A 21,843-nucleotide genomic window follows, 5' to 3' on the forward strand; every position below is an offset into this window, starting at 1 on the left:
GGTCGGGCCGGGAGCCGGGCCGCCGGGGGGGTGCGTTGGGCCGCGGGGCCGGGAGGTCGGGCCGGGAGCCGGGGGGGTGCGTTGGGCCGCGGGGCCGGGAGGTCGGGCCGGGAGCCGGGCCGCCGGGGGGGTGCGTTGGGCCGCGGGGCCGGGAGCCGGGGGGTCGGGCTGCCGGGGGGGGTGCGCTGGGCAGCGGGGTCGGGCCGCCGGGGGGGGTGCGCTGGGCAGCGGGGTCGGGCTGCCGGGGGGGCCAGCCTGGGCCGCACCCCCTCCCTCCACACCCCCTCTTACCTGCCCAGGCTTCCCGCGAATTAAATGTTCGCGGGAAGCAGGGGAGGGGGCGGAGACTTTGGGGAGGGGGCGGAGTTGGGGCAGGGGAGGGGGCGGGGCTGGGGGCGGGGCCAGGGCCCGTGGAGTGTCCTCCTTTTGGAGGCACAAAATATGGTAACCCTAGTCTGTAGGATTTGCTTTAGTACTATTTTGATCACAAATGCATTTGGTTTCTGTACTGACCCTGATTCAAATTAAATTGATTTAATATAATTTTCCAAAATGGTGATGGTGCTATTTCTTTTTTTTCCAAATCATTTGTAACTTATTGACTTAAAAGCTCATTCAGCCACAAGAGGTATTCTGTGCCAGTGCAATGCAGCAGGCCCTCTTTTGCAGTTGGCAAGGCTCAATACGCTGTTGTAGGGTTGCCAGATGTCCTGATTTTATAGGGACAGTCCCGATTTTGGGGTCTTTTTCTTATATGGGATCTTGTTACCCCCCCACCTCCATCCTGATTTTTCGCACTTGCTGTCTGGTCATCCTACGCTGTTGTCATGTTTGTGAAATATTTTCAAATCTTTGAATGAAAGGCAGGTAAGTGCAAAGTATCAATAATTAATAAGAAGATACACCTTTGGGAACTGGGTTTTAAAAATAGCAGAAAAGATACAGTGATGCATTAACAAAACCCAATGCTTCTCAGTTTAGGGATGAATACTCCTAATACACAAGGCTTTTTGGCCTACTTGACTGCACAGTCATCAGTATTCACAAATGATCCGAGTTCATTAATTAGAAAACCATGAACTACCAAGAGAAGTATTTCTGCATTTCTCCCATAATGAAAATAAGTTTTGGTTTTGTAGGATGTTCTGAAATGCTAGGTGTTCTCCATATTCATTACTGTGCTTCTCTTCATGCTGTGTTTCTAATAACTTTTGCCCTGATCTATACAAATTTGTATGTTTTACAGGCAATAGAGAACAGAAGTCTGGAGCAAATCAATGCACCATAATAGAACTAGGGTTTCTGAAATGAAAAAGTAATTGGGATTCTTGTATGCTAAAAAGGAATTGTGCAATCCAACCATATACCACCTCTCCCTCATTTAAAGAAGAGTCTGTGTTTCTTTGGCATAGTACTTATTTACCTTGCCTCACCTATTACAATTATCTTTAGTTGAATGCTTCTCTCTTTAACTAGAAATGTTTGGCTCCTATAAAAAAAAGTGTTGCAGGTAATAACTTTCACACCTTCCGTTGCATTGCAGTTCTGAGATTCCTTCAAATTCTTCCAAGCTTTGAGCCACTTCTTTCCCACAAGACCTCACATTTAGCTTATCGAGCTGTCAGCTCCCACATTTGCTCTGCCAATGATAGCAGCCTTGATTACCTGTTTGTCCACTTCCCCCTCAAGTACCTTTGTACTTTCTCTTGTGCCAGTGCCTGCCATATATTGGGGAAATTTCCAATTAGACTCTAATGCCATTTCCTGGTCCTTCAAATCGCCCCTCAAAATTCACCTCTTCTATAACAACACTCTAATAATGACAAGTCAGGTGGTGAGTTGTGATTACTGCCCCCGACTGGCTAAGAATTGAGCACATCTGATTATTTTTTGTTACCTACACACTGCACACTAGAATCATAGAATTGTAGGGTTAGAAGGGATCACAATGGTCATGTAATCTAAACCCCTGCCAAGATGCAGGATTTGTTGTGGGTAAGCCATCCAAGACAGATGGCTATCCAGCCTCCTTTTAAAAACCTCCAGTGAAGAAGCTTCCACAACCTCCTGAGGCATTGTTCTACTGTTAAGAAGCTTTTCTTGAGATTTAATCTAATATGCTGTAGTTTGAACCCATTGTCCTGCTCTCTGTGACAAGAGAGAACAATTTTTTCTCCATCTTTTTTATGGCAGCCTTTCAAGTATCTTAAGACCTCTGTCACGTTCCCCTTGAATCCCCTCTTTTCCAAACTAAACATACCCAGTTCCTTCAGCCTTTGTTCGTATGGCTTGCATTCCATACCTTTGATCATCTTTGTCACTTGCCTCTGGATCCTTTCCAGTTTCTCTACATGCTTTCTATACATTAGTGACCAAAATTGGACACCTATTTGAGGTCTAACCAGCTCCGAGTAGAGTGGTACTATTACTTCCTGTGACTTGCAGGCTACGACTCTGTTAAACCTAAAATTGAAAAAATATATATATATATAATATATTTTGCAACAGCATGGCATTGCTGACTCATGTTGAGCATGTGATCCACCACAACTACACAGATCCTTGTCAGCAGTGCTGTTGCCAAGCCAGTTATCCCCACCCCCACATTCTGTATTTGTGCATTTGGCTTTTCTTCCCTAAGTGTAGCACCTTACATTTGTTTTTGTTGAATTTCATTTTGTTGTCTATAGCCTAGTTCTCCAATTTATCAAGATCACTCTGAATTTTAGCTCTGTTTTCCGAAGTATTGGCACCTCCCCAGCTTTGTGTCATCTGCAAATTTGATCAGTATGCTCTCTATACCTATATCCAGGTCATTAATAAAGATGTTAAACAACACTGGACCCAGAACAGATCTCTGTGGAACCCCACTTGAGACCTCTCTCTAATCCAACATTGTTCCATTAATAATTACTCTTTATTTGCGGTTGTTTAACCAATTATGTATTCACTTAATGGTAGTTCCGCCAAACCTGCATTTCTTCAACTTACTTATCAGAATATCATGTGGGACAGTGTCAAAAGTCCCAAGTATATTATGTCCACCGCATTCCCCCTATCCACCAAATCAGTTACCCTGTCAAAGAAGGAAATCAAACTGGTTTGGCATGATTTGTTCTTGGTAAATCCATGCTTCCTGCTAGTGATTACCCCTTCATCCTCCAGGTATTCACAAATTGAAAGTTTTATACATTGCTCCAGGTATTGAAGTCAGGATGACCGGTCTATAGTTCCCCAGCTCCTCCTTTTCCCCCCTCTTTTTAAAAGATGGGCACTATGTTAGCCTGTCTCCAGTCTTCTGGGACCTTTCTTGTCATCCATGAGTTTGTAAATATTGCTAGTGGTGCCAAGATTTTTTCAGCTAATTCTTTCAGTGAATTCCTCAAATGAATAGCCCCAGCCCTGATGATTTGAATCATTCAAATTGATCTGATGTGTTCTTTACTTATCCTGATCTGCATCTCTTCCCCTTTATTGTCTATGGTAATTTTACTAATCATCTGGTCACATGTTATTTTATGTGAGAAGACTGAAGCAAAGTAGGCATTGAGCAGCTCTGCCCTCATATTATTTCCCATTACCCGCTCACCTTCTCCATTGAGCAGCAGACCCAACCATCCCTTATCTTTCTTTTTTGTCTGACATATTTGAAGAACCCCTTCTTGTTATCTCGAACATTCCTTGCCAGCTGTGACTTTCCTGATTTTTCTCCCTAAACGCTTTCGCTATTCTCATGTATACTTCCTTGGTGACATGGCCCTCCTTCCATTTCCTGTATGTATCCCTTTTCATTTTTAGATAGCTAAAAAGCTCCTTATGCAGCCACATTGACCTCCTGTGGCTCTTATCTTTCCTCTGCATCGGAATAGCTTGATGTTGAGCTTTTAGTGTTACATCTTTTAAGAACTGCCCGCCCCTGTTGACTCCTTTGCTTTCTAATTAGTCTTTCCACAGGACCTTGCTTACTAGTTCTCTGAATTGGTTGAAATCTGACTTTCTGAAGTCCAGTGTCCCTGTTTTGCTGTTCTCATGTCCTTCTTTCCATAGGATCTTGAATTCTATCAGATCACAATCTCTTCCTCCCAAGTTCCCGACCACCTTCACATTTGCAACTAATTCATCCCTGTTGGTCAAAACCAAATCCAAAATGTTCCCCCCCCCCCCCCCGCAGTTGTTTCCACAATTTTCAGGATCAGAAAGCTGTCCCCTACACATGCTAAGAATTTGCAGCATGTATTAGGTTTTTCTGCAATAGTCTTCCAACTGATATCAGGCAAGTTAAAATCCACCATTAATGCTAGCTCATGTGCGTTAGCTAATCTTGTTACCTGCTTGTAGGATGACTCATCCACTTCTTTTTCCTGATTTGGTGGTCTGTTATAGACCCCCACTGTAACATCGTGCGGTTCTTTCCCCTTGTTATACTCACACAGAGACTCAACACTTCCCCTTGGACCTCAGAGCAAGTGTATACATTCTTGATGTACAATGCAATACCGCCTCCTCCCCCTGGCCCATACCTATCCTTTCAGAGCAAGCTATATCCCTCATTGCTGGTACTCCAATCATGGGAGTTGTCCCACCAAGTCTCTGTGATGCTAATTAAGTTATAATTTTCTTCATATATCATGACTTCCTGTTCTTGTCCATCCTCCTTGACCCATTTGTTTGTCTCATCCACCTGTTATGTCTTTTCTTTTAGATTGTAACCTCTTTGGAGCAAGGAGTGCCATTTACTATGTGTTGATACAGTACCCAGCACGTGAGGCCCCCAACTTGGTTGGTGTCTTTGTGCTACCACAGCATAGATATTAGCAATATTTGAGGTTCGTCCTGTGGCTAAGTTCTGAGCAATTCACAACTCTCTCTTAAATTGACCGATAAGATATGAGGCCAAAGTGTTTCTGGTCAGTGATTTTCAACAAAACTATGTAGAGTTTTTCAGTGTATGTGGGGAGTGGTGACATTGGGAAAAAAAAAGATATAAGCTAATAAGAAGGAAAAAAGAAGAGCGAGGAGTTGAGGATGTTAGTTACTGTGATTATGGCTGAAGGTGCATGAGTTTTGAAATCACAGATTGAATGATCACTGCAATTACTTCAGTCATGGAGCAGGCAGAGGTCATTGTAAAACCTTTTAATCATAATACCATGAAGAGCTGGGGGCAGCTGTTCATCAGTAATATCAAAAAGGGGTTTTCCTTTCCCTGAACGACAATCAATCAACTCACCCCTCTCCCCATTCTTAGATACAATAGTCTTGGTAACTGACTAAAAAATCCTATTGCATCTCTAATCTTTTGTGTTTGCCTTTTTGAGGTGTTTTTTTTATTGCCGTACCTCTGTTTAATCAATATACTGCTCAGATTTCCTGCTGCAGAACAAATGTTAAGTGTCCCCCTGTACTCATTTGTACTGTCTGCAAGATGCTGAGCCCTCTAGCTCTGATCCAGCAAAGAACTGAGGCGTATGCTTAATGTTAGGCATGTACCCAAGCGCTTTGCTGGATTGGGGGCACCCTGCAGGATTGAACCTTAAATGCATTAATAGTACAAATATGAGGCAAAGAGCGAGCTGTGAACTTTAACAAACTGAAGCCTCCAAGGAAACATTTCCCTCCATCCCACAAGAAACCACCAACTCATAGCTGCCCTTCATTCAGTCCTCCCCCAACATCCCTGGTATCAGGGGCGGCTCTAGGCACCAGCAAAGCAAGCACGTGCTTGGGGCAGCCCATTTGCAGGGGCAGCAGGGATCCAGCATGGGAACTAAGAACCAACAGGGGGCCCTGGGAGCTGTAGTTCCTTGGTTAGCTCCCTGCCTATAGAGCCAGCCCTGGAGCAGGGAAAGAACTACATTTTCCAGCATTCCCTTGGCCACTCCAACAGGAAAGAGGGGGAGGGAGTGAGGAAGCTGAGACCTCATGCTGCAGTGAATGGAGAGCTGCACTGTGAGTAGGGATACCATATTTTAACATTCAAAAAATAGGACACTCCATGGGGAGGGAGGATAGCCCCACCCTGCCACCATCCACTCCCTCCGACTGCCCCCCACAGAAACCCCATCCCATCCAACCCCCCTGCTCCCTGTCCCCTGATCACCCCCTCCCAGGACCCCTGCCCCAACTGCCCCCCAGGACCCCATCCCCTATCTAAGCCCCACTGGTCCTTGTCCCCTGATTGCCCCCTTCCGGGACCCCACCCCTATCTAAGCCTCCCTTCTCCTTGTCCCCAACTGCCTGCTCCTGAGACCCCCCCGCCAAGTTCCCCCCTAGGACCCCACCCCCTACCTGTCCCTTGACAAACCCCTGGGATTCCCATGCCTATCCAACTGCTGCCTGTCCCCTGACCGCCCCCCCCGAACCCCTGACCCATCTACCCTCCCTTCTCCCTGTCCCTGACTGCCCCCCCAAACCTCTGCCCAATCCAACCCTCCTGCTCCCTGTTCCTTGACTGCCCCCAGAACCTCCTACCCCTTCTCCAACCTCCCAGCCCCTTTACCGTGCCACTCAGACCAGCGTTTCTGGCTTCGCGCAGCGCCAGACACGCTGCTGCATACGTGCTGCCATGCTCCCCTGCGGAGCCACAGACCCCCCACCTCCCCCCAGCACCTGCCTTCCAGATTTGAACACCTCAGAATTTAGGAGTGCTCAAGCTCAGTTTGGGCAGTTGTTACTTCATTTCTCCCAAATCAAATATACTGATCCACTATAACTTGCTGTAGAAAAAGTAGGATAAAATTGAGCAAGAAATGCTTCCCAGTGGTTATTAGGATAGGGCTATTTTCAACAGCCATTGCCTTTTTTTGTTTGTTTGTTTAAAAGGAAGACAGTGGTATTGCATTGGCAAATTCCCCATAGAAAGAAAGAATGGAACAAAAGAATAATAAAGGCACCTCAACTTTTCCTCATTTATGGAGGACAGTCTTATAATATGCATCCAGATATCCTCCAATAACACAAGCTGAAAATTGTTCCACTTTACTGCAGTTCTGTAACCATATGGGAACCAATTCTGTCTGTGTTCTGTGCACATCTAAAATTCCTGCTGAATGACCTGCCCTGGGAGCGAGTTACCAGTGACCCAGGGCTGGGACGGCAGGGGCGTGCAGGTGTGGGGGTGAGAGCCCAGGGCTGGGGCGGCAGGGGGGTGTGGGTCGGGGGGGAGAGCCCAGGGCTGGGGCAGCAGGGGGGTGCGGGTGGTGGAGGAGAGCCCAGGGTTTGGAAGGCAGAGGGGTGTGGTGAGGAGCCCAGGGCTGGGACAGCCAACATTTTTTTTGCTTGGGGCGGCAAAAAACCTAGAGCCGGCCCTGCCTGGTATCACCTCCAGAGGAGCACCCAGATAATAGGTGGCTTTGGCCCCACTTCTACTATTGGTGGGGACACTGCTGGCCATTGCTTTCATCTTTGATCTCTGTGGAAAGGATAATCTTGAAAGTTGCCTCCCTTCCAATCCAAGGTCTCTTCTGAGATGACAAGAGGCCTGATTCCCCGTACCAGGCTTCTGCTGTATCCAGTTCTTTGCTTAGCTGAGGGTCAGTAGCTCATTTGTCTGAGAGAGTTAGCCGGGGAAGTTTCAGGGTTTCTTTAACAACTATATATGCTACAAAGTGAAACCCCAGAGTTCCTGCAGTTACTTTGGAACCCCTTAGGTCTTCTGGTGCACTTTGCTAAACATTATGGGATGCCTTGTGCACTTCGTGCACTGCTAGCCATAGCAAAGGAGGAGGGATGTACATGTGTGGGTGAAGCAGGAATCAGAATACTTCCTGTACTCCCAGAAGAACCCTGGGATTCCTGGTGTGTTCAGCAGCAGATTAACACATGGGCCCATAGGGCCCATGTCCAGGGGCCTCGGCCAGTTTGAGGAGCCCCTCAGGAATGCCAGAACCTGTGTAGAAGTGGGGGGACTACCAGCACCAGAACTATGGCCCCACCCCCTGCTCCTCCTCTTTCCCCTGAGGTCCCGCCCCCTGGCCAGGCCAGAAGTCAGAGCCAGGCCGTGGTAAGAGCCACCGAGAGAACCCGGGCTGCTGTGGGGAGCCCTGGACCTTCCACCTGCCCTAGGCGAGGGGCTCGGGTGCCTGAGAGCAGTCCCCAGCTAGTGTCCCCACTCCCGGGGCACGCCGCCCACGGCAGGTGGAGGCTCCCTGGGCAGCTCTCATCACTGGCTGGCTCCAGCTTCTGGCGGGTCTTTGAGGGGGGGAAGAAGAGGAGCCGGGGGCGGGCCCCATGTAAGGGGTGGCTAAGGCCCACCTCAACCCCCCCACCAGGAAGAGGCTGGTGCCACTAGCAGGGGCTGTGCTTCAAGGCAGGGGAGCTGTAGTAAGAAAGAGTCTTGGGGCTTGTTGGGCGGAAAGGAAATTGCCAGTTTCCCCTATTGGGAAAAGTTCTTCTCTCCAGGTGCACAGAGTATTATGAACCTTGAACCCAGACTCTGTGAGTTGGGTCTTTCCCTGCAAATGTTTTGTGCATCTCTTTGCTTTGACAAGCTTCAGTAAGCAATACATTGAAATCATTAAAATGAGCAGACATCATTAAAATCAGACCTTTGAAAGTGGTCCCAGTTTGACTCATAGAAACATGGCTGTAGTTTTCCACAGCAAAAGTGTTTTGAGAACATCAGATTGTATCTTAGATGCAGGCTATGATCTGCAGTGACATAACTGGGGAAAAGAGATGAGATTCTGAGTATTGTTTGGAAGGAGGTAACCCCAATGGGATTTCAATTTAAGTTTCTCAGCTTAGACCTGTGAAAGTTATTAACTTTCATGTGCAATCAAATATAGGACCTTCTTGCTAGGGCTTTTTCTTATGATTTCATGTTTGAACAGTGACAAATGAAAAATAAAGCTATGTAAGAAGAAACTATTTTGTATGAAGGCACCACTGTGCATACCTTGAAAATAAGTTTTCCTTTCTCTTATGGCTTTGTTTCCTCTGTAGTAGCTCCTGAATGTGTCATCTGTATAATTATAGGATTTATGTTGGATGTATTGTGTGGCAGGAAGGTGCCATAATTATATGCACCTGAAGCTTTTTTGTAGAAATAAATTATTGGCTGCACTCATAATGGTGTACATAATGGCTGTCAAAGGAGCCCCAAGTCATTAGGTTAATGAATACAGGTCAGCAAGACTTTTGAAAGACAATAATTAATGCCTCTCATTAGAGCTGTTAATATGGTTTCAATAAAGATTTGTGCCATTGCACTGGGGTTTGGAAATTGTGGACAGCAAGCCACCCTGGAAAACTGCAACAATGGAAGAGAAATGTAATATAAAGTTTGGTAGGGACAGCATTTGAATTTTCCTGTTTGGAATTTGTTTAAAGAAACAACTGTTGACTTCTTCATTGTTGTGTTGCATTTTTTAATTCATCATCTTGTGTAATTATCCCTTTTAAACAAATTAAAAAGAAATGTTTGAGTGGATTCATTGCTTGGGAAAAGTGTCAGATGTTCTGACAGCTCTGGAGACTGCAGTCTTCTCTCCACAAGTCAGGGTACAGAGGTACATGCTTCCTCATTATGCACTGGTAATAACTCTGACCTGGAGAGACCTATTTTTTTTTTTTTACACAAAGGGGTGGTTCAGTGTCCATGCTCATTCAGCCTTTCTGCTGAGAACTAATGAGGGTGCAACATTGTAATTCTTTGTAAAGATGTAGGAACTTCAAATATCAAACCAAAACATTCTGTATTAAAACAATCAGTGTGTGGTCAACCCGGAATAACTTTAGTTATTTCACTAGAGATTATTTAAAAGTGGGATAAAGTGCTGTCCTGTAGGTGTTCAAACCGGTAAGGATGCTTTAAAAATTCTAAGTTGTTTTTTTTCTTTCCTTGTTCAATTCTCTCAGTACTATGGGCAGTGAAACGTCTTTCTGGAAAACAAATTAATTGCCTGACATGAATTTGTAAAAATGTTGCAACATTTTTACATCTCTTTGTAAAATACCCCCATTAAATATCAGGTGATAAGGCCCTACTTCAGCAATGCTTTTAAGCACTTTTATAAGTTCCATGATCTAAGTACATGTGCTTAAATGTAAACATTGGCTTTGTTGAACCATGGCCTCAATGCTGAAAATTTGTAAGTAAAATTGTGAAAAAGTCAAATTCCAGATTGGTTACATTAGCATGGTAACATATTGTTTTCAGTATTTCCCATCCCGTTCCTTATGTATCCTAAAATTTTGTTGGCTGCATGTTGAATATACATCTTTACTGAGTGGTCCACATGATGCCCAACTCAACGTGTGCCCTCATCTGTGCACAAAACTACCTCCTGCTGAAGATGGCAGCTGGGATTTCAAATGTGTCATTGAAGCCTGTTGTCATGGTCGGGTTGTTGGCAGCCAGACCTAGTGCTGAAAGCGAGAGTCCACAGTCATGAGACAGGAGTCAAGAGTCAGCTGGGTCAGGATACCAGGAGGTCAGAAGTAGGAGACAAACTGGAGGTTAGGAACCATGATTCAGGAACTAGAGTCAGGCCAGGTCAGGATACCAGGGTGTCAGAGGCAGGAGACAAACTGGAGGTTAGGCACCTCAAGTCAGATGTCTGGAGTCAAGCTGGGTTGGGATGCCAGGAAATCAACCCGGGGAAGCAGGAGCAGTGAGCAGAAAGCAGGAGGTGTGACTTTTCCCATGACCCTTACAGGCCTGGGTTCAGGAGCTGTGGGTCATGACACCTGTAATTGGTGGCAATGTTGTTTATTGTTAGTTCCTGACAAGATTGACTTCCTTTTCCATCTAGTTGCAATTTTACAGCAACAAAACAGCCTTTAACTTAAACTGGAAAGAGTGGGGATACAGTTGCCTCCCACACTCAGTTCCCAGACGCTCCAGAAGTGGGCTTCTAGCACCACAGTTTAAAAAAAAAAATTGCTCCCTGACAGCTGCATTTCACAGGGTGGGAATCTTTTTACATAGGTTTTGTTCTGAGAATAATTTCGATTGCATTTGAGAGACTGCCTCATATTGCATTTTTTGTCCCTGAGTTAAGTAATATACTGTATTTCAGTATAACGTGTAATCCTATATAACTACCATTGGAAGTTTAACCCTTAACGGGTTTTCCATCAGCTATGAATATTACAGATTTTCGTGAATCCGCTCTGCTGAAGTTAGAACTAGGAGGACCTTTTGCAGCAGATGTGGTTGATCGGCGGGCAGAGGAATACATAGTAGTGCAAATTGGGCAGATACAAGACCCTGGATCTAGAAGGAGACGTCAGCCACAGGTTATGGTTTTCACATATCATTGTCTTTGGAAATTTTGTGTCACGTCTTTTTTTGAGATTCCTTTCTTTTACTGGGTTATCTCCATCAACATTACATGGATTTTTGTTTTTGCTGTGAAATGTACATTGATGTCGGCATTAGCTATGTTGTTGTTAGTAAATAGTAAAATTACATTTTAACTTGACCTTACAACATTGCATTTAACCCCTCTTTTTGGAACTTAATGAGTTCTGGGGACAATTTCCTTTGACCTGACACTTAACATACAAGTGCTTTTGTCTAAAAAGAAATCAAATTAATGAAATTTGGCTAGAGCGTTTTGGGGGAAAGAAGCACATGAAGAAACAGACGTAAGGTGCTTTTTTGCACTTATGCAAACAGATTTCATAAAAAATGAGATGATTAACTGAAGGGAGAGACAAATCAGAGTACTATAAAGTGTGTTAATCTCTCTGCATGTGTAATACATGAAAATAAAAAGAAGCAACATAGTTTAAAAAATAACCATGACCACAGACGCCTACTTTTTTTTTTTTTTTTGGTGATTCTGTGTATATGGTTGGCCTCTGATTTGTTGTTGCATCACACCTTAATCATCAGCATTGTAACTGCATACAAACTCATGGTTACTATTTATAAGTTAATAAAAGCAGGTCCATTAGCTCATCAAGTAACGTCATTGGGCACAATGTTGGCGAGGTAATTATACTGTTAAACCAGCCTTTCTTACTGATGGGAGGGATGCTATAATTTGTGCAAACCGTAACAATCCCCAAGAGATTTTTCTGCTAACTTGGAATAGCCAGAGTACATTTTGCTCCAGCCACCCACCTCTTGCTGGACACTTCCCTGCACTGCCCAGGACACTGGGACGGGGGCAGGTAGCTAAAAATTATCTATGTTGACTATATGCCACCAGGGGTTCCTTTTCCAAAGGTATCCCCAGCTGGGTGTTTAAGACTGCTTTCTTTATTCTTTGTGCTGCTAATCTGAGACAAGGGGACAGAGCAGGAATGAAGAATCTGGGCTACGATTTTTAACTGGACTTTGTCTCTTTAAATCCCTTTTGGCTCCAAAGAGAGAGAATCTCTGCACCCATATTTGAAATACACACTCCAGTATGCATTCAGATAACTTGCCCACATACCAGTGTGCAGCAATATATAATGTCGCAGAAGCTGTTTTTCCTGAGTTCTTTATAGTCATTTCTCCATGTAAAAGACCAAATTCTGGCTGCAGTTTCCATTGGTCAATGATCTCCAAACATCTTGGGTGTATACCAGAATTTAGACCCAACTATGTAGACACCAAAATAAAAATGTGTAGAAAAATTGAACAGAGCCATGCACCACTTTTACTGATCTTTAATTACTGGTGTTGTTAAATTGAATCTTTTGCAGGTCTTATACAACTGGACTCTACCTTTAAACTCAAGACGAAATGAGCAAGTTATCACAACTAGAATCTTTGAGATCCTTAACAGGTTGGCAGAAACCAACTGTAATAAAAGTTTGTATAAACTGATTATTTGAATGCTATGAAAATATATTTTCTTTTCTTTAAACAAAACTACTAAATTCCATCATTTTGTAATTCTTCAGACTGTCAGTAAAATATAAACTTTCCTAGTTTTTTAAAAGTAGTTACAATACGATCATCCTATCCACGTCTTGGACTTAAGTTACATTCCAAGACCCGGCATTTACAATCTGGTATTCAAGTATCGTAAAAGTTGCTTTACATTTTTTATTTTAACTAATGAAACAATTTTACAGTATTTAAAAAAAAAATAACAGTTGCTATTTCATTCTGTAAGGAAGCAGAACTTTTCTTTTTTTCCCTACAGTAATGCAATCTCCATAAACATTCAAGCTTTCCTACAGGAGTCTGAAATTGTTCCTCTCTCCATGAAGCATCAGTACCTTCATGCAAATATAGAGACACAAGTAACAATTGCATCAGTCATCTTAGCAGGCGTTTATGTGCTTATCATATTGGAGGTAAGTCAATGTATGCACTTTGTGTGTCTGTGTTTGTATCATTTTTGGCAGTTAATATACTTTCTGAAATTGAATCTGAAACCTTCCAGTACTATCAGACACTGCTTAGGGCACAAACAAGACTCCCAGATATGTTGAAGGAAGTTGGAATGAATGGCAACTGATCCTAGTAGGTTATTACTAACTGCCTCCATAGTATTTGAGCAGTTCTTGGTTATTTCTTTCTATAGGAATCTTGTGGTATTTCCATTATATTTTATAACTTGGCTGTGAAACAAAGTCAGCCTGGGTTGAAACTTGATGGATAAAATCTCAAGTTAAAAGCAAATTACTCACACAAGTTAAAACGTCACTTTGATCATTCTCTTCTCTAAGACACCTCAGAACAAAGTAGAAATCTTTTGCACATGTAAAACAGTAAACATTACTTTTATTTTTAAAACAATGATAATTAGAAATACCTACAATGCATCCTTTAGGGAGGGAAGGAGAGGATTTGAGTTAATATGAGGGAAGTCAAGGAATGAAGAACTTTAAACATTTATTCCAAGGCCACTAGGTATCCAGTTTAACTCAAATATCTTGTATCATGATTCAAGATGGTAAACATATGAGAAATGGTACAGGATTTATGTTTTGCCACTCAACAGGTCTTTCTTGGATTGTAAATAAAAACATGAATATCCTGTAGCTAAAATATGAGATATAGGAAATAATTCCTTCTACATTTACACCACTTTTATACTGGTGGAAGTCCATGGACTTCAGCTGAGTTGCATTTGATTTTCACTGGTGCAGGTGAGAGGAGAATCAAGTCTATGAAGGGTCTCATAATGGCAATGTCTGGTTTGCTGATTATTCTTCCCTGTCCATCATCATGATCTTTTTCATACTGTTCCCCATTAAAATGCTAAATAAAATAAGGAATGCCTTTCTTCCAATCCAATTTCAGTAACAGAGACAGATACCACGTGACAGAGGGTTAAAAGTTTAGATTATTCACTTCAGGAGTGGAGATTTATTTATGAGGCTGAAACTGGCTCTATGTACTTTATAGATGTGTTATCTCAAAACACTAAATGTGAAGGGGGATGGTATATTGGATTTTGATTTAAAGGCATCTATATATGCAGTATACCACTGAAATAACCTTAATACATTTTAATGCTGCTTTTATTCTCCAAAATGTATGCAGTCCTTAGCAATTGCAAAAACATTAGGTTTTGAATGTTTGTGTGACTGGGCTTTTTTGTGTGCAGATGTTTGCAAGTTAGAGGCTACTTGTGAAGAATTCACAAGTCATAACAGCTGTGACCGACCCAGACCAGTGGGGTACAGGAGTCTGGTAGAGGGCAAATAGGGGTACAGGAGTCTGGTAGAGGGCAAATATACTGGTCACTGGATGAGTAGTTTTCTGTTCCCTGAGTGACCAGAGTAGGGGCTGCACTAGAGTAATCAGGAACCTGCTAGAACCAGTTAAGGCAGACAGGCAGGCTAATTAGGACACCTGGAGCCAATTAAGAAGAAGCTGCTAGAATCAATTAAGACAGGATAATCAGGGCACCTGGGTTTTAAAAGGAGCTCACTTCAGTTTGTGGGGCGAGTGTGAGGAGCTGGGAGCAAGAGGTGCAAGAAGCTGAGAGTGAGAGGGTGTGCTGCTGGAGGACTGAGGAGCACAAGTGTTATCAGGCACCAGGAGGAAGGTCCTGTGGTGAGAATAAGGAAGGTGTTTGGAGGAGGCGATTGGGAAGTAGCCCAGGGAGTTGTAGCTGTCATGCAGCAGTTACAGGAGGCACTATAGATAGCTGCAGTCCACAGGGCCCTGGGCTGGAACCCGGAGTAGAGGGCGGGCCCCGGGTTCCCCCCAAACCTCTCAATTGACCTGGACTGTGGATTCTTCCAGAGGGGAAGGTCTCTGGGCTGTTCCCCAACCCACATGATGAATCTCTGAGGCAGGAAAATCCGCCAATAAGCACAGGACCCACCAAGATAGAGGAAGAACTTTGTCACATCTGGTGTCAAGAGTGGGATCCTGGTGTGCACAACGCGGTGGAAGAAGGAGGGTGATTTTAAAAAAAAAAAAAAAAAGAGAGGGTTTATTTATTTATTTATTTTTCATCACAATGGATGACGTAGTGCGGGCACTGATACAAGCCACAGTGGCCCAGCAGGAGGCTACCCGTGTCCAGGCAGCCGCCCAACAGGAGGCAGTGCGGCTGCAGCAAGAGACTAATCGCCTGCTGATGGACCAGGCTGCCCAAGACCGATCTGTGTTGCGGGAACTGGTAAACCAGGTCAAGACCCTTACAGAGCTGAACCGCGGCCATGATGGGCCGCAGCTCATACGGGCCAGCCATTGGCTGCAGAAGATGACGCGGGAGGATGATGTAGAGGCATACCTTCTGGCCTTTGAGAGGACAGCCCTATGGGAGGCCTGGCCTCGAGATCAGTGGTCTGGCATCCTTGCCCCATTCCTGTGTGGGGAGGCCCAAAAGGCCTACCATGATCTGCCTGAAGAGGCTGCAGCAGACTACCCCCAGCTGAAAGCAGAGATCTTGGCCAGATCTGGGGTAACGACAGCAGTGCGGGCCCAACGGTATCACGGTTGGAGGTACCAGGAAGACAAACCCCGCGGTCCCAATTGTATAACCTCATCCATCTCTCACGAAAGTGATTGCAAACAGAGTCCCGCAGTCCGGAAGAGATACTAGAGGTTCTGGTCATCGACCGATACGTGAGGGGACTACCGCCAGACCTTCGTGCCTGGGTAAGCCAGAACGAACCCGCCACCTATGACGAGGTTGTTGCCCTGGTAGAGAGGCGAAGGACAGCGAGGGAGTTGACCCGACCAGTTAAAGAAGAGACACCCTGGGTTAAACTAGCAGCACCAAGTCCTAAATTTCAGGTGACTGGGCCACCAGGAGGGCCCAGGTGGAAAAAGATAGAGGCTGAAGGCCCATCAGAGGCCACAAAGAGTCAGAGCACTGAGGGAGAAGAGGATTGTGATGTTAGACTGCCCAAACCAAGAGACCGGGGAATGCCTAGGGCTCCATACAGATGTTATGCCTGTGGGGAGTGGGGACACATAGCTGCATAGTGTCCCAATGCTGAGGAGCCTATGCAGTGTAACCTGGGGAACTGGGCAGATCCATGCTCCCTAATCCACCTTGTGGGGGTCTCACTAACCCCACATATGTATACCAGACCAGTGAAACTAAATGGGGTAGGGACCACGGCACTGGTTGATTCGGGGAGTGCTATCACGCTTATCTCAGGGAAGCTTGTGAAGCATAGTCAGCTGTACAGGCTAAACGTACGGGGATAACATGTGTCCATGGGACAGTTAGTTACTACCCCACCATCCCAGTAAAAATCGAGATCCAAGGGAACACTACTGAGGTAGCAGCAGGTGTAGTCCCTAAACTCCCATACCCGGTGCTCATAAGGAGGGACTTCCCAGGGTTTGGAAACTTACTCCCAGTAGGGGGATTGGAGAAAGATGGGGACCCTAAAATTGGTGAGGCATCCACAGCAGACTGTCAACCCCCAATCTTCTCTGAAATATCCCCAGAAATATCTACTCCCAGACAGGGTAGAAAGACAAAAAGGGAAAGAAGGGCAGCTAAGGCCTTGGGAACCCGAATACTAACCCAAAGCCAGAGGGTCGCTCTTGTAGGTAGGCAGACCCATGTAGCTGAAAAGGAGGCCACGCAGGAGGGAGAAGTACCTGAGTCTGACCCCCACCCTAATGCTTCTGAACCAGTAGAGGCAACAGAGACTGGGCCCCTAGATCTTGGGCAGATTAGCCTCGGGAGAGGAAATTTTGGACAGGACCAGGCAGAAGACCCAAGGTACGACAACATTAGGAAGGAGGTGACTGAAATAGATGGGGTCCCCGTGGAAGGGAAAACCCAGGGACCAGGACCCTACTTCATAATGAAGAAGGATCTCTTATACCGGGTTGCACTAGTACAGGGGCAGAAGGTACAGCAGATCCTAGTACCTCAAAAACACCGGAATGCTGTATTAAGTCTTGCTCATAGTCATCTTTTTGGGGGGCATTTGGGGGTAGAGAAGACCCTGGGACGAGTCCTACAATGGTTCTTCTGGCCCGGAGTGTCAGCTGCACAGTCCCTGTCCCCACTTGAGGGCATCTTTAGAAACCCTTCCCATCATAGAGGTCCCCTTCGAGCGAATAGCCATGGACCTAGTGGGACCCCTGGAGAAGACGGCTCGGGGCCATCAATATATACTTGTTGTTTTGGACTATGCTACTCACTACCCAGAAGCCGTCCCCCTGCGGAACACGGCCTCTAAAACTATAGCCAAAGAGCTGGTGGGGATCTTTGCCCGAATGGGGCTACCAAAGGAGATATTAACCGAACAAGGAACCCCATTTATGTCGAAGCTAATGAAGGACCTCTGTACGCTGCTCCATATGCATACCCTGAAAACTTCGGTCTACCATCCGCAGACTGATGGGTTGGTAGAAAGGTTTAACCGAACCCTCAAGGCTACGATAAGGAAGGTGGTAAGTCGGGACGGGAAGGATTGGGACACCCTACTACCCTACCTTATGTTCGCTAGCTCAGGCCTCAACTGGGTTTTCCCCCTTCGAGTTATTATACGGGCGTCACCCCCCGTGGCATACTAGATATCGCCAAAGAGATCTGGGAAGAGGAACCCAATAAGGGGAGAAATATAATAGAGCATGTAATGCAGATGCGAGACCGGATAGCCCGGGTTACCCCTATTGTACGGGAACATTTGGAGAAGGCACAGGAGGCCCAGCGAACCCATTGCAATCGCCAGGCAAAAGTGTGACAGTTCCAACCAGGGGATCGGGTTATGGTGTTGGTACCCACGGCAGAAAGCAAGCTTCTGGCCCAATGGCAGGGGCCCTATGAAGTGGTTGAACCTGTGGGGGAAGTAACCTACAAGGTGCGGCAGCCAGGACACAGAAAACAAGAACAGACCTATCACGTTAACCTTCTGAAACCCTGGCATGCACAGGAGACATGCACAACGGTCCAAAAAGACCTAACCCAGGAAAACAAGCCTTCCAAACAGGTGAGAGTGTCTCCCTATTTAACACCAGACCAGAAGAATGAGGTGTCTGAGATGATCTTCCAGAACCAAGATGCGTTCTCGACCAAACCGGGTTGAACAACCGAGACATATCACCACATCGTCACGAACCCTGGGGCCAGAGTAACAATGAGGCCCTATCGGGTGCCAGCGGCAAAAAGGGAGGAAATAAAAGCAGAAGTAAAAAAAATGCTGGAGTTGGGGGATCATCGAAGAATCCCACAGTCAGTGGTCCAGCCCAATCGTGCTGGTGCCCAAACCTGATGGCACCACAAGATTTTGCAACGACTTCTGGCGACTAAATGAAATATCCCAGTTCGACGCGTACCCCATACCTCGCATAGATGAGCTAATGGACCATCTGGGTAATGCCCGGTACTTGACTACCCTAGACTTGACAAAGGGGTACTGGCAGATTCCCCTTGCAGAAGACGAAAAGGAAAAGACTGCATTCTCTACACCAGAGGGTTTTTTTCAATATACCGTCTTCCCTTTTGGATTACATGGGGCCCCAGCTACCTTCCAGCGTCTCATGGACAAGCTATTACGCCCGCATAACAGTTATGCTGCTACCTACTTGGACGATGTGGTCATTCATACCCCAGACTGGGAAACCCACCTGGAGAAGGTGGAGGCAGTCCTCGATACCTTCAGGCGAGCTGGCCTTACAGCAAACCCTGCCAAGTGTGCTGTAGGGTTTACAGAGGCCAAATATCTTGGCTACATTGTGGGAAAAGGTTTGGTAAAACCCCAAGTGAACAAGTTAGAGGCCATCCAAAATTGGCCCCGACCAAGTCGCAAGAAACAAGTCCGGGCGTTCCTAGGTGTGGTGGGGTATTACCGATGATTTATCCCCCACTTTGCCACAAGGACAAGCCCCCTGACAGACCTAGTGAAAGCCCGTGGACCTGATCTGGTGAGATGGTCTGACGCAGCAGAGGAAGCATTCACAGACCTACGGACTGCCCTCTGCAGTAACCCTGTACTGATAGCCCCTGATTTTACCAAGGAGTTTATCCTGCAGACAGATGCATCAGAAGTAGAGTTGGGGGCCATTCTATCACAGATGGTTGGGGAGTCGGAACACACAATTCTATACCTCAGTCGGAAACTCCTTCCAAGGGAACAAAAATATGCAGTGGTGGAGAGAGTGCTTCGCTGTAAAATGGGCAATGGAAACATTGCGCTACTACCTGCTCGGGCACAGATTTGTCCTTGTGACCGACCATGCCCCTCTTCAATGGATGCAGCAGAACAATGAGAAGAACACAAGGGTGACCAGATGGTTCTTATCCCTCCAACCTTTCCAGTTCTGTGTGCAACACAGAGCAGAGCTGTCATGGCAATGCCGATGGCTTGTCACGTGTGCACTGTCTGACGTCCCAAGCTGCCCAACCCCTTGGCATTGAGCAGGGGGGAGGGATATGTGACAGACCCAGACCACTGGGGTACAGGAGTCTGGTAGAGGGCAAATATACTTGTCACTGGATGAGTAGTTTTCTGTTCCCTGAGTGACCAGAGAAGGGGCTGCACTAAAGTAATCAGGAACCTGCTAGAACCAGTTAAGACAGGCAGGCTAATTAGGACACCTGGAGCCAATTAAGAAGAAGCTGCTAGAATCAATTAAGGCAGGCTAATCAAGGCACCTGGGTTTTAAAAGGAGCTCACTTCAGTTTGTGGTGCAAGTGTGAGGAGCTGGGAGCAAGAGGCACAAGGAGCTCAGAGTGAGAGGGTGTGCTGCTGGAGGACTGAGGAGCACAAGCATTATCAGACACCAGGAGGAAGGTCCTGTGGTGAGAATAAGGAAGGTGTTTGGAGGAGGTGATTGGGAAGTAACCCAGGGAGTTTTAGCTGTCATGCAGCTGTTACAGGAGGCACTATAGACAGCTGCAGTCCACAGGGCCTGGGTTGTAACCTGGAGTAGAGGGCGGGCCCGGGTTCCCCCCAAACCTCCCAGTTGACCTGGACTGTGGGTTCTTCCAGAGGGGAAGGTCTCTGGGCTGTTCCCCAACCCACATGGTGAATCTCTGAGGCAAGAAAATCTGCCAATAAGCACAGGACCCACCAAGATAGAGGAGGAACTTTGTCACACAGCCAACAAAACTTTCAGGGACTGAGACTGCAGACACTAGACCATAAAGCCTGGAAATGCATGCATATTCCCATTGTTTCTAAGGGCTGGTCTACACTAAGCCCCCAGTTTGAACTAAGATATGCAACTTCAGCTACGTGAATAACGTAACTGAAGTTGAAGTATCTTAATTCGAACTTAAAGGTACTTACTGCGGGTCCACACGCGGCAGGCAGGTTCCCCCGTCGACTCCGCCTAATCCTCTCGTGGAGCAGGATTACCGGCATCGATGGTGAGCACTTCCAGGATCGATTTATCGCGTCTAGACAAGACGCGATAAATCGATCTCAGAAGAGCGATTGCTTGCCGCAGAACCAGCGGGTAAGTATAGCTGTGTACCCTAAGAGAAATGTTTAAAATAACTGTAGCTGTTTTTTTGCTAAAATATTAAGGGACAAATTCTACCCTGAGATGTGTGCTTCAGTGGAACTACTTCTGCAGATTCAGGCATAGAAACAGCAATAAAAAACTGGAAAAATTATTTTTGTCAGATTTCCATTGTAACTATTTTTTATTCTATATCTGAGTTTTCAAAATGGTCAAGTCTTTCTTTGTATCAGCAGTTAGCTACCTTCAAAATGCAATTTGTTCCATTGGCAAATGTGACAAACAGAGAAACTTTTAAATGACAGAAATCAAAGGGGACAATAATCAACATTCTAAAATGATATGATGATTGTCTGGTCTCCCCACGAACCACTTGCAGAATGTGAGTGACGGAATTGATAGACAGTGACTTACCTTACATGCGGTATTTAAAACTGTGGCTTTTAGAGTAGTGATTTCTCAGTTCTTAGTGCTCTATTATTCTGTTCTCACTGTCAGAGAAATCAATTCCCAGTGTCCCAGAGATAATCTTTCACTACTTTCCATTTTCTACATTGCTGCTGCTTTTTCTGTCTTTTACACTTTCCCTTTGTTTTACTCATTTCCATTTATCAATTTACTGTTCTCTGATCTTCGTTTAATTCATTTTTATAGCCTACTGTTTTGATTTACTGTGAACTTGTAAAATATTTCTTTTGAATTTGCCTTTTAAAAAAAAGCAAGGTGACTTCTTTAGGAAAAAAATGGTGTAAGGGAGTTAATTACCTCTGTTCAAAGACTATGTAACATATTGCATCTGACCAATAACATTTAACATGAACAGGAAAAGCCAAGTTGGGAAAGAAGCAGCTACACAAGGATTAGCCGTTTAAATGGTTACATTAACTTATTCCCAGATCTGGGAGCTCTGAACTGGGAAGGGAGGCCAATGCAGCCCAAAATTTGTCCAGTTTTTGTCATGGAAGAAAGTTTGGATAAAGATTCAAAATTTCAGAAGCTTATCTAAAACTCAGAACCATCCCTTCTTGGTGCCCTCTTGAATTGTCTGTCTGAAT

The 21,843-nt window shown here is 45.4% G+C and overlaps 1 protein-coding gene across 1 annotated transcript in view; it reads left to right on the forward strand.

The window, feature by feature from the left end:
• OCA2 (OCA2 melanosomal transmembrane protein) overlaps positions 1–21,843 on the forward strand; it is a 297,190-nt gene that overhangs the window by 52,061 nt on the left and 223,286 nt on the right. Inside the window, exons 6-8 of the mRNA XM_034759185.1 lie at positions 11,084–11,241; positions 12,643–12,725; positions 13,089–13,242. Coding sequence (XP_034615076.1) covers positions 11,084–11,241; positions 12,643–12,725; positions 13,089–13,242 — 395 coding nt within the window. The remainder of the gene's footprint in view (positions 1–11,083; positions 11,242–12,642; positions 12,726–13,088; positions 13,243–21,843) is intronic.

This window comes from Trachemys scripta, chromosome 1 (assembly GCF_013100865.1).
Source record: "Trachemys scripta elegans isolate TJP31775 chromosome 1, CAS_Tse_1.0, whole genome shotgun sequence".
In the NCBI taxonomy this organism is placed as follows: Eukaryota; Metazoa; Chordata; order Testudines; family Emydidae; genus Trachemys; species Trachemys scripta.